The sequence below is a fragment of the Fringilla coelebs genome, assembly GCF_963513975.1.
Source record: "Fringilla coelebs genome assembly, chromosome: 7".
Classification (NCBI taxonomy): domain Eukaryota; kingdom Metazoa; phylum Chordata; class Aves; order Passeriformes; family Fringillidae; genus Fringilla; species Fringilla coelebs.
The window spans coordinates 31,088,916-31,102,095 of record NC_140035.1 but is presented as its reverse complement, the minus strand read 5'-3'; the positions used below and the strand labels follow the sequence as shown (position 1 = coordinate 31,102,095).

Below are 13,180 nucleotides of genomic sequence, written 5' to 3'. Positions count from 1 at the left end.
CTGGTCTAGACCAAAGCAACAAAACTGTAACACTGCCAGTTTATTTTTGAGCAATTGCAACCTACAAAGATATTCCTGCTAAAAGAACTCAAGTCTGAGTTTGTGGAAGCCTCTTAGCCAGGCATCCTCAGCTTTGAGAGGTACTATATTCAAAGCTGGGATACACTTTCAGAACAAGCTCTCCATCAGGTTAACTGAATGAAAAGAAAATCTACAATAAGTCAAGAATAAAATGGGAGTTTGAAGAAGAAAATTAAGAAAAGAATATATTCTTACACGTTCTCCAACAGCTCCATCTCGTCCAGGAGTACCATCATTACCAGCAGGTCCCTGGAGTTAAGGAATAAAAATAGAGCCATTGGTTAACTCTGGAATTAGAAAGTTGTTCTCCACCTCTAACTTCAAGTCAAGGAGAATGACCATGTCTTTTCTTGCATGCTACAATGCTGTAATACTTACTTCTGGACCAGCTTCACCTACAGGCCCAGTGGCACCTGACTGGCCAATAGGTCCTGGGGGACCTTTGTCACCAGGTGGCCCTGTGGGACCTTGCTTTCCTGGAGTACCCTAAAATAAATGACAAAAACAATATTAAAATTTTAATCACAAAAAAAAAGAAAGCACTAAAAACCTGCTGCCTGCCAAACTACTACTGCCAGACTGAAATGAAAAAAAAATCCTGATATTTAAAGAAAAGGTTCTTACATAATTTGAACACGTACTTAATATCCTTTGTATTTTTAAGAAGTTACTGATAAATCAGTAAGTCTGATGTCATTATCTGCAATAGGTATGGTGTGTTAGATTTCAGAAAAATATAATGAAGTTTGAAATAATTAACATGATTTTTCTGTCTCAACACCAACAAACCTTGTTAGCCTGGAAAAATTTCTGGTGAACTTTACCTATAAAGTGGTTTCATGGATCCAGTGGTAATGACAGATTGTCCATATCCATCCTTTTACTAATGGATTTACTACTATTTAATTGCTTTATCTACTGGATCCTTATGCCATCCAACAAATATCTATAAATCCTACATGAATGCAAAGAGAGCTCAAGTGGCAATTTGGAAGGCTGTAGTTCACAATTTATGAAACAATGCTTGCAGTGTATTTACTCACATTCAAGTGACATTTGCGTACCTAAATGAGAGTGTGGGGTTGTTTTTTTCAGGGATCAAGTTTGAAGTCAAATAGGAACATTTTAGACAAAAGCCTTAATGCTATTACTCACTTACTCTTAATTCAGGTTCAGACTTTCCATTATGGCAGAAACAAAAAGGAAGTAAACCTTCCACCTCATGCATTTGAATGAGATTAGTTCTTTACTAATAAGTTCTTTACTATTCTCTCTCAATTCACTCCTGCAACTGGAGTTTTCCAGCTTTCTCCTCATGCTAAGGAGCACTACAGTGCAAATCCCACACAGAAATTCCCAGGCCAGTAGCACATGGCCTGGCGGTCACTTACTGCAGGCCCCGGGAGCCCAGGCATGCCTCTCTCTCCTCGCTGTCCTGGCATTCCAACAATTCCTCTTTGACCAGTAGTTCCTGCTGGGCCAGGGGGGCCATCTGGGCCCTGAAATCCACAGAAGAGAAAGCAAGGTCACTGTCATGTCAGCAGCAATAAACAATGAGAGAAAGCCTGGAGCTGGTGGAGGGATAGTCAAGGGACGTACCGGCTGCCCATCATCCCCTGGGTCACCCTTGTCCCCAGGGCCACCAGGAGGCCCAGTTGGTCCTCGATCTCCCACACGGCCATGAGAACCAGGATCACCACGAAGACCTGGGGGACCTTCTTTTCCTGGTTCACCAATAGGCCCAGCAGGCCCTGGGGCTCCCTAAAAAAATGAAAACACATCATTACATTGGGCCCTTTTCTGACCAGGACAATAAAATTCTCAGGACTGTGTTTCAATTAACTATAAACACACGCTCTGAGTCTAACAAATGTGAATGAGTTAAAAGCTATTATCATCTCTTTTATGATCAAATAAATGAAATGAAATCAATACAAATTATGTCCAAGTCCCACCCATGTCCCCCCCAATTTTCAATTCCAAACTCACTCATTTAAAAGACACTTTATTTTGTCTCTCTTTTTGTTTTTTTTCTTTCACCTCAAGTATATAACCATAGCTAGAAAACTCACCTTTGCCCATTCTTTCTAATATCATCAAGCTAAAGTCCACATCCAAACTTTTCATTTCCATGGTACAAATTAGTGTTTCAACAGACCTTTATTCATTTCTCAAATACTTTTAAAAGACTTCATGTGTATATTAAGTTTTCCATAAATTTCACATTTGATAACCTTACAATGACTGCAAGTTGTTTTTATCATCAGAGCTTAAAAGGCATATGAAGCATGACACAGTTCTCTGTGTGGAGGTCAACCCTCCACTTGATCCACAAATAGTATTCTTTTATAGTGCTCCTGAAAATGTTTGAACAGAAGAGATTTTGTGTTTGAGGGTTTGAGTTTATTTTAATGGAACTTATGAGTAACTCTACCAATGAGAGAGCCCAGTAGAGGCTCTTTCTTTCCCAAAAACTGTCGTAATTTCAGCTGCCACTAAAAGGACAAAAAGTAAAATACAGAGGAAAATATAAGTTGGGGCTTTTTATTCCTCCAAGCACTCAAGTCATTGGAGCAATTTGAGCATCAATTTGAAAGTCTACTAAACCCAATGGAAAGCTTAGGACCACTATCAGGCATTGGACCAAGCTGAAGACTCATGAGCTTTATTTAATGATTCAAACAATCAGTCACAGAAGTCAGTGCTGAGAAACTGTTCTCTTCAATAGCATTAGGCCATTAACACTGGTTCACCTTTCTTGCATACCTATTAGGAAAATGATAATTAACTTACAGTAGGTCCTGGAGGCCCAACTCTTCCAGCAGATCCTGGGAATCCAGTAGCACCCTAAAAAAAAAAAAAGCCCCTTTTTAATGCCATCTTTATCAAAAAAAACACAGCACTAGTTACCTCAAATGTTCTTGGCTGAATTATTGAGCAAATTATATTTACTTACTGAAAAACAGGCTGAGATAAGTAATAATACACATATCACATAAAACTTCTGTATTAGATTATCAGCCAGGTCTCAACACAGAATATGACTTACAGGTGGACCCTGAGTTCCTCTACCACCTTTCAGACCAGGAACACCTGGAGGGCCCTAAAAGGAAAGGAGAAAGAGAGGGATGATAATGAACATCCAGAACTTTTTTAATGAACAAGATCAGCCTATGTCACTGGTTCTGAGAGGATTTTATTTGTACTTACTGGGGGACCATGAGACCCAGCAAGACCCTGTGGTCCTGGAGATCCAGCATCTCCTTTCTGTCCAGGTTCTCCAGGTTCACCTTTCACACCAGGCTGACCATCAGGGCCCTATAAGAAAAATTATTTGGAAGAAACATCAGGGCAGGCAACACCAAATCTTTCCTAACAAAATAATTCTGTAGAGAATTTTTAAAAAGGTAAAAATAAAAATACCAGGGGTAAAAATCAGTCCCGAAAACACTGTATTTGTTTAACGATTCAGCATAGTCTTTAGAAGATCACACATGACATTTTCTAAACATTCTATGAAGCCACTATTTCCATTTTAAATATTTTACTTATCTAGCTCACATTTTTCTTCTCTTTAGATTTTCTATTTTCCTCAGCAGCTACAAAACAAACATTGCCTTTTCAAGGCTTTTTTTCCCATCAAGGGAAGCAGGTGCAAGACTGTGAAAGGGATCCTGAAACAGGATACTTAGGCTGTGGGAAAGCTTAGGGTATTCCAGTCCATCTGGTCCATCACCTCATTCCAGCCTTCACTACTCATGGCAGAAATCTTTGCTACCTTCAGTAGACACATTTTAACTTTCCTCATTTTAATCTCAAAGGAGCAACATAACATACTAATGAAAATATGAAATCTGGTGAGCAATTACATAATCTTAACAAGAAAACCACTTTTCAACTATCTAGGGTGCTTATTGGCCCTTTCCTTCACTTGATATACTGATGGGAGAAAAAACCAGCTCTTTTTGCAGCAAAAATGTGACTCCTGAACCAGAACACCACAATATTATTCATAATGAAGGAAATGAAGTGTGTCAAAGCATGAGGAAAAGAAACTCATTAGTGTTCCAAAACACATACCGGGGGGCCAGCAAAACCAACAGCGCCAGTTGGGCCATTTTCTCCTCGGGAACCCTGGGCAGAAAAATTGAAATAGCTGTGTTTAACAAGCATCTTTCTACAGATAGTATCAGTTACAGTTCAATATATCACAAAGGATGTTAACTATTTACCATCATAAGTGTCATTATACTTTTGTTCTATTAATCTGAATCAAATGATCTTTAAATCAGAAAATAGAGGATGTTAGCTCTGATGTTAAAAGCTGCTATGTGTTCAAGACTATATTGAGCTTTCAGAATTCAGAGATGGAAGGCACAAGTGAGTATTAAAACAGCATTGGGAGAAATTCTAGTCACAACCCACCCCTTCCAGGGATGGTCAAAGAGCACACACTGCATTCAACCTACCACTCCAATCACACTGGGGAAAAAACACAGAGGTTCAAAGATGTACTCTTCTATAAGGTCACAACAGGCTTCAACTGAGCTTTCCACTCAACATTTGCTTGGAAAAGAAGTAGCTGAAGGTTGCCAACTCCAGCACTCCCTAAAAGGGTGGAAGCTGCTCCAAGTTATACTGGAAATAAGAGTGTTCTGATTTATGACAGGGACATAATCAATTTCAAGCAGTGTGAAGGATCTAGAAGGGCTGAGCCTCTAATTCCCTAATTGAAGTCAACCCTTAAAATACTTCAAATCACTAATAGATGGAAGATGACAAGAGTTACATAACTGGATGAACTAAGGATTACCTCTGCGCTTTGCCCATTAAATATTTGTTTATGTGCAGTGGTATCTGCTAGGGGCATGCTTTTAAAAACATTGACACAATTACAAGTGGTGGCATAGTTTCAGGAGTGAGGTAAGTGAGGGTGACTCTATAAAGTTTGCCCTAAAACAAGTATAGGTCACAGGAAGAAAATCTGGTAATACTTTTGCAAGTGCACAGCAACAAGAACTTCACACTTGGCTAGAGAGAAAGGGGAAAAAAAAGGGGAAAATATATCAGCAAATAAGAAAAATGCCTGGAGTTTGGATCAGCATTAGGTATTGTTAACTTATACCAGACAAAAAAAAAGCATGTTTACTCACAGGGTTTCCACGAGAACCAGGAGGACCAACTAGACCTCGAGGACCTGGTTCACCCTTAAAGTAAAATTAAAGAATTTCATTTCCCAAGTAACTAACTTGTTTGGTCATTAAAAAGCTAATGAAGTCTGATAATATCAAGAAACTTCAGTAAGGAAAGGAATCTGTTTACCTTTTCACCAGTGGGACCTGCTGGACCCATTGGGCCTATTGGACCAGGGAGACCCTTTTGAACAAATTAAGATGATAGGAAGTTAGAAAAGTGATGCTCCAAAAAAAGACAGTTTAAAACTTCTCATATATTACCATTCCCCTTTTCATTCCTTTGAATTCTACTTTATCTCAGGAAACTTCTTTTTTCTTCTTTAATCTAAAACTGACTTGCATTTCCTCTCCCAATGACCAAACTCCCCCATAAAAGATCTGCTTTCCTTCATTTTCTCTTTCTTCTCTAAGTTCATCATCCGCCTTATGCAGTATTCATTAATAAGGCCAATGATATAAAAAAACACACCCAGCTTTATTTTACCCTCTCAAAAACGAATCCAGTCTTTTTTCCCCACTTGCACAGTACTCTGTTTCTTTTATGTTAGTATTTAACTTTTTAAATTAATTTTAAAGTATCCATCATTTTTTCTGAAGATTCATTTAGATCTTACAAACTACTCAAAAATGTCCTTTATCTCTTCATAAGGCAGGCAAATAGGTTGCAAACTCTCCATCCAAAACCACCAACCCCATATAATGATCCTTCAGCTCACCATTACTTCACCTGTTCATTAACTACCATAAGCTCTAAATATCCCTTACAATTACTAAGAATTGCTCTGTATCTTTGGATAATGCTTGATTTAAATAACCAATTCCAGCTCACAGATGATGACTATATTAGAGCTTCTGTAAAGTTTCTCAAAAAAATTATTCCTCTTTAACAATAAATGTAGTCCAGACAGGATCCCTGTATTTTGACTGTACCTCAGATTTCCAAAAACTTAGCAGCTAGTACTCCAACTGATTTTCACAACCCAAGAATCTCAGATATATTCTCAATTCATGTAAAAACATCAACATCTGGGAAGGAAAATTGGTCAGTGCATATAAAGAAAGCCCAGCGCAACTGAGATTATTGGACAGTTGGTCTGTGTAGCAGAGTGTGTTCAATGCATCTTGAACACATCTTGAGCAGACTATAGACCTTAATGCAGTGGAGATTCAAAACATTCTGGAAGTGCCAGCAACTTACTGCTTATGTGAAGCTTAGTACATTGGCAGGAATTTTCACCTGTGAAATTTAGGACAGATTGTGGGCAACTTGATGGAGACGAGGAAAGGGAGTCAGTCCAAGACTGAGATCTGGAAGCTTTGCATTTTGCCTATTCATCTCTGCCTGCTCATTTGTTCCTATTTTTTACTAGAGTCAACTTAGGCGAATCCCAAATGAACTGTGAAACCTTTCCATTGAGTTCTTAACTTGCATTATTGATGATACCAAATAGGGGCTTGGAACACAGACGCCCCAAAACGTTGTGCACTGCAGTCTTGAAAAACTTGAAGATTCAGAGAGTGAGGTAATGACAGTAAATGTATGACATACCATGATAACACTGCTTAGTGTTTAACTCCACAAGCTGAGTCCCCTAGCACAGTACACAAACTGTGTGTGAAGAGCAGGTCTAAAGAGAAGGACAGATGTACTTACTCTTGCCCCATCGTTGCCAGCTGTACCTTCAGCACCTTTCTCACCTACGCCACCCTATGGAAAACACCCAGAAAGTTCCAGTTATGGCACTGAATGCTGAGTAGGTCATACCCTGAAATAAGGGCAGTGTTAAGGGACAGGCCATGCTACTCAGGAGGACAGCAATAAACACACTTACTCTATCACCCTTAGGGCCAGGTGTTCCAGCAATCCCTCTCTCTCCAGGCATGCCCTGAAGGCCTGGTGGTCCTGGATCTCCAGGTGTCCCACTAGGGCCAGGGCTTCCCTGGAACAAAAAACAAGTTTTTGCCTATTCATCTGAGAAGCATCTTTGTCTCCAGGCTGCAGAACATGTTGTGCCTTGTGTTGAAGTCTCTGGGGTACAGTTTTAAGTAATAATTTTATCTGAAATTTGGACTTTATTCACATCCAAATACTTTTCTTTTCCCATTGTGTTACTCAGGAAGTTCAACTGTAATACTGTAGGTTCTTCCAAATACATTAATATTTAATCAGTGCATACTGGAGATGAAAACAGACAAAAAAAAAGCTTGAGAATCTTTCTGCCTTGACCTTGATGTCACATAGGCTTAGTATAGAAACTAGGTACAGGTAGAAGTTTCCAGGGGCAGAGATGGTCATGTCTATTACAGGTCTCACATATCTAGAGGCACTCCCTGCTTGACCTGACTTTGCTGGCCTAGTCACATCCACAGCAGATACATGCATGCAGGCATGAAGCTTTCAGCATTTTCTTTTAACTGCTTAGCCCTGCCAAGTGTCTTTGTGTAAACTGGCATGGCTCTTAGAACATTGCTAGAAGGTTTTCTGCAGTTCAGAAAAGGCTTTGCCCAGTTCTACTGTGAATTCTCAACATTTAAGTACCTTGCAAATTTTTAATATTGTTATAATTGGAATTGTGTATCCTTCCTTATACAACAGAGATGCCTTTCATATTTATAATTAAAAATCTCTCTCTAATGTTCATGCAAATGAGCAAAATCATACATCACATCACTGCAGCAATTCAAATCTCAACTCAGTTTACCTTTGGGCCATCAGGACCATGGCCTCCAGCCATCCCCTTTTCACCCTGGAGTCCTGAGGCACCTGGTTCTCCCCTTTCCCCTGGATTGCCACGTTCTCCCTATAAAATGGAAGATTATCATTTATTTACAAGGCAGGGTAGAATTCTGGTAGACAAAATCCTAAATACACCATAAGTGCAGTAGAGCAACAAATTCTAGGAGAATTGATTAAATAAAAACTAGCTTTATTCTTTTGCTGTTAGACATGGGGAAAATATGTTGCTCAGCAAGCTAAAAACTCTCAATTCACAGAATAAACCAAATAATTTAGCAGCTAGTACTCAACACCACTTCGGGAGCTACAAAAACATTAAAGGTGGTAGATTTTACAGAAACTATCTTAAAACATACCCATATTTAAAACCATTGTGTTGGTGGGGGAAAAGGTCAAATACTGACTTTAGCTGTTAAAGTCCATGTCATGCATCAACTTCCAACCTCAGAGAACTGTTATGAATATTTAAACCCTGAAAGAAAACACTTACCCTGGGGCCCAATGGACCAACAGCTCCAGGATCTCCGGGCACACCCTAAGAACAAAATTCACCATTAGAATGAAATCATTATTCATAACTTTATAGTTATGGAAATTAGAGAAAAACATTTTTATTCCCAAAGTACTGTGAATGTAGATGGCCAGTTCTAAATCCTATCTGTCAATGACAAGAGGTGATAGTGCAGCTCAGTCCAAGAACACAGATTCTCATAATTATTTTATGCCAAAGCAGTTCTTAGACAGCTTGCCGACTACATCAATCAGTAAGTATTTTGAAACAGAGCGGGAAATTCAATTAGAGAGAGAAGAAAACATAAAACTACTTTATAAATTGTATTATTTTTAATGTTCTGTTACACATACATTACCTGATCACCTGGCTTTCCTCCCTCACCTGGAGGACCTGGTGGCCCAGGTAAGCCCTGTGAAAGTAAATAAAATGGTTACTAACATGATAGAAAGTTATATAAATCCAGACTTAACTAGGACACCAAGATCACGAATGTTGCAGTGCACTCAGTACAAGGGCACACTCAGAGATTCCCAAAGGAAAGAGTTACATGAATATTGCACCAAAGTGTTTCCCCCTCTCTAAATCAGATAGCAGCCCTTCTTCAACATTTGCAGGACCTCTCAGCCCTAGAAGTTCTCTATAAACAGATATTGATTTAATTAATGCTTCATTATGAAGACAATTATTTTGCTACATATTTGGAACCTTTTTGGAAAATTTTCAAATTTAAACTGATTGACATCGAAGGTCCTCTCAAGGGATACAGGGCTAGTGTTTAAGCCTTTGCCAGTTTGGTTTAGTGCACAGCTGATATGAAAGTTATGGATCATTAATTATTCTGAACATGCTTGCCTTAGTTCTGAAGTTATATTATACATCACTTAAATTGAATTTCTCCAATTTAAGTTGATAAAGACTTGGCTGCTCATTTTTAATTAAAAAAAAAAAAAAGGATGCACATACCTGAAACCCTGTAGGACCTGGAGGGCCTTGTTCTCCTCTTTCTCCTGCCAGGCCCTACACAAAAAGAAGTAATAAGTAAACATAAGATGAATATAGGCAGGCTCCAAATTTTTTTCTTTTCTCTGAATATGCATATTTTCAATTAGGTATTCATTTGCTATACATTTTTACTTATCCCAGGACACGATGGCCTACATAAAAGGTATAATAAGAGTGTATCATTTCTTTAAAATCCTTCCCCTAAAGGTTCTCTGGTAGCAGGAAAACACTCAGTCCCATTAGAAAAAAGAAATATGGGAAAATTACTATGATAATTTTTTGCTCCTTGCACTTTTGTAATGGTTAGTAAAACGAATTAAACTACTAATATATATCTTTAAATACAAAGCTGGCAATTTTTCTTTAAATGCTCTTGGAATTTTTTGCTTGGAATCAGCAACTGGCATGAAGGTCGATAAGAATAGAAGCCAAAAGAGGAGTGAGTAGATGGAGTACCAGGCAGGCAAGGAGGCAAAAACTGACTTACTGGTGGGCCAACAGGACCAGAAGGGCCAACTTCACCATCTTTCCCAGGGGCTCCCTACATTAAAATGACAGGGGAAAAAATCTTGTGCAGTGAACACACATAACAGAAAAGCACCATTTTCCATAATCACTGCAAATAACAGCCACACTCACTCTCTGTCCTGGGACTCCTGCATTGCCTGCTTCTCCAGGCTTTCCAGGATCACCCTAAATTGCAGAAATAAAAATGACCAGGTTTAGATATTTTTCACCCATAAAATATACAAATATGGTTAAAGTCAAAAAGAGATTGCCATACTCACACTACTACCCTTTGGCCCAGGAAGGCCCATGCTGCCTGGCTGACCTCTGATTCCTATGGAACCTGCTGGACCTGGACGTCCATCTTCCCCAGGAGCACCCTGCAGAGACAAAGCATTTTCCACATTAAAGTCTAAATATATTTATTCATATGAATTTATTATTCCCAAGAAAATGCTTCTATATATAAAGAATATAACATTAACCTGGCTTGGGGCTTCACTTATCAGCCAAAATGTCTTTACAGCAGACATAACAATAGCCATACTGCTGGATTTAACAAACACCATGCAATTATTAGAACTGAATCATGTACAAATAATTTATTGTGTCCTTAAAGCAACAACTAGGAAAATATTTAATTCAAACATTTATAAATGATGCAGCAGGTAAGCAAGAAGCACTGTGATACAGACAATACTAAACAAATGTTATTGGTACTAATTTTGAAGTTAGGAATGTAAACTGAACTATCAAAAGAGAAGATGAGCCTTAATAAATAAAGAAAACTCATGTTAGTAAAAGCAATTTCAATGAGATGGGACCTTTGAATTACTGTGACATTATTTGCAAAGACTTATTTTTGCCACTTACCAAGGGGCCAAGTTTTCCTTCAGGGCCTTGAACACCTGGATTTCCTGTCAAACCCTAAAAGCAGGAATAGTATTGGTGTTAGGTCTATAATTCTATAACAATCAAGATACATAAAAAAATTCCAAAGAAATGCTTGATTACTGCTATAGTACAAACTTCCATGTTAAAGGTCTTCATCCTTTTATTCACTTTACAGTTTCATCCCTCACTGTCTTTGATTTTTCTTCTTATTATTCTTTCTTGCTTTACACCTCTTGAGCTTCTCACAGGTTCATCTTAATTTCTGCCATGATCTATATCACATTTTACTCCCTTTATCCCCTTTTTCTGATATTTTGAATTGTCCTCCAATAATTTTCCTGAAAAAAATCTCTAGGTGATATGTACCACTCAGTCTTCTGTGTTATCAATCACCAATTTAATGAAGGTTGGCCTTCAATCCACGTTACCATTGGCAACTGTGCTTTACAAACACACGTCCTTCCTTTGCATCAGCTGTGCTCAATCAGGGCTGTTTCTCCTTTTTCTAAGACAAAACCTGTTCTTACCACCATCAACAGGAAATAAAGACAGGTCTCTTGGCCTTTAGCCCCACTGAAACCCCTCTGCCCTTGCATAACAGCTTCTGAATTCCCCAACATTCATGCTGCCTTTGGAAAATGAAAGGTACCCCAGTTTATAGGGCACTGCCAGCAGTCCCTTACCCTTGCACCTGGAAGGCCAGGCTCACCAGGACGTCCAGGATCTCCCTGACCTCCTTTAGGTCCAGAAGATCCTGCTGGACCACGCTCTCCTTGGGCTCCCTAGAAAGACACCAGTGAGCTACTTGTTAACAGCTAGAACAGTGACAGAGGAGCAGGTGAAATAAAACAGTATCTTCTATTAAGGACCTATTTTTGCAAAGTTACAAATCAATATTTTTACTATTATTAGTTTCCTAATTATTATCTTTTCTCCCCAAAACTGCCATTTAAAAGTTTCTCTTCCTTAAAGCAAGTTTACATACACATTTTAGAATGCCTGTATTTTACCAAGAAGGTAGGAATTTACAGATGTACTAGACAAATGCCTATGTGAGTCACTTCCCTGGAAGTGTTAGAGCAGTTAGGAAAGCCAGATAAACCCATCTTTTTAAAGAGACAAGTCTAGAAAATCACACCACACACAAAGAATAGGCAATTTTGCACAGAGTCCCCTCCTACACAGCAATATATAAAGCAATATAGGAATAGAACAAGTCAATCACTTATTGTGCACATTTCAAAACAAGAGGGCATTGAGCCAGGGACAAGCAAGCAAAGCTGAGCATCATGGCAACTGAAAGTGACTTTTCCAAAAAAATTTTTTTCTCAAAACATTCAGACCCCTTTTTAGCATTTGTAAATTGCATCTGCCTTTCTGCCCAGAAGCAGACATTTTTAATGGAACAACTTCTTTTTACATGTCTGGATGAATGAAGATTTAACAAACTGCACAATAAAAGATGGACACTCTAATTTAATTTACCTTTGGTCCAGGCAAGCCATCAGAACCTGGGAAACCACGGTTACCAGGAGCACCCTAGGAAAAGCAGTAGATATGAGACAATTATCTTAATTTTTACATAGCTTATTACAAATAAAGGACCAGATTTATGGATTGAAGATTCAGGTCGTTTCCTTACAATTTTCTTACTTCAGTATTTTAACTTGGGAAGTGGAGGGTGGGTTTATGACTTAAGAATGGTAAAAAAAATCAGTGTCTCATTCATGCATGCTGGACAGCTCCTTCTGTGTGAACAGCCTCATTGAAAGCCAAGATGAGCAGTGGTGCAGGTGTAGGAAAAAGTCTGCAAATGAGCTTGTCCTATCTCCATCCTTTCTCCTACCATACTATCCTGGGCACTGAATCTCCACATTAAAGTGTCCAGTGTAAAAAAACAACACACAGTAGTAACTACGCTAGGAAAATAAGGTTTGGCTACACCCACTATCAAACTGTAAGAACATCCATGGGCAGGTCAAAAGGTTTTTCAGCTTAGCAGTGCATCTCTTAAGATATATTATTCCTCTATATTTCTTACCCTCTCTCCAACAGGACCTGGTGGACCTACTGACCCTGGATCACCTCGAGGACCTCTTTTCCCTTCTTCACCTATGGGACCAATGGGACCCTGGGGACCTTGTGGGCCCTAGTGAGAATAAAACATTATTTTAAAAACCATTGTTAAGCTCCCCATTTCTCAGGCATATTGAAACAGACTGTCTTCTGGACACTATAAACATTTTTCCA

The 13,180-nt window shown here is 38.8% G+C and overlaps 1 protein-coding gene across 1 annotated transcript in view; it reads right to left on the bottom strand.

The window, feature by feature from the left end:
* Nucleotides 1-13,180, bottom strand: part of COL5A2 (collagen type V alpha 2 chain) — a 96,578-nt gene that overhangs the window by 9,285 nt on the left and 74,113 nt on the right. The window contains exons 23-45 of the mRNA XM_084209016.1: nucleotides 12,972-13,079; nucleotides 12,416-12,469; nucleotides 11,614-11,712; nucleotides 10,910-10,963; nucleotides 10,318-10,416; nucleotides 10,169-10,222; nucleotides 10,017-10,070; nucleotides 9,491-9,544; nucleotides 8,883-8,936; nucleotides 8,504-8,548; nucleotides 7,979-8,077; nucleotides 7,109-7,216; nucleotides 6,931-6,984; nucleotides 5,404-5,457; nucleotides 5,235-5,288; nucleotides 4,162-4,215; nucleotides 3,292-3,399; nucleotides 3,131-3,184; nucleotides 2,875-2,928; nucleotides 1,681-1,842; nucleotides 1,473-1,580; nucleotides 460-567; nucleotides 277-330 (exon numbers count right to left, since the gene is read on the bottom strand). Coding sequence (XP_084065142.1) covers nucleotides 277-330; nucleotides 460-567; nucleotides 1,473-1,580; nucleotides 1,681-1,842; nucleotides 2,875-2,928; nucleotides 3,131-3,184; nucleotides 3,292-3,399; nucleotides 4,162-4,215; nucleotides 5,235-5,288; nucleotides 5,404-5,457; nucleotides 6,931-6,984; nucleotides 7,109-7,216; nucleotides 7,979-8,077; nucleotides 8,504-8,548; nucleotides 8,883-8,936; nucleotides 9,491-9,544; nucleotides 10,017-10,070; nucleotides 10,169-10,222; nucleotides 10,318-10,416; nucleotides 10,910-10,963; nucleotides 11,614-11,712; nucleotides 12,416-12,469; nucleotides 12,972-13,079 — 1,746 coding nt within the window. The remainder of the gene's footprint in view (nucleotides 1-276; nucleotides 331-459; nucleotides 568-1,472; nucleotides 1,581-1,680; nucleotides 1,843-2,874; nucleotides 2,929-3,130; nucleotides 3,185-3,291; nucleotides 3,400-4,161; nucleotides 4,216-5,234; nucleotides 5,289-5,403; nucleotides 5,458-6,930; nucleotides 6,985-7,108; nucleotides 7,217-7,978; nucleotides 8,078-8,503; nucleotides 8,549-8,882; nucleotides 8,937-9,490; nucleotides 9,545-10,016; nucleotides 10,071-10,168; nucleotides 10,223-10,317; nucleotides 10,417-10,909; nucleotides 10,964-11,613; nucleotides 11,713-12,415; nucleotides 12,470-12,971; nucleotides 13,080-13,180) is intronic.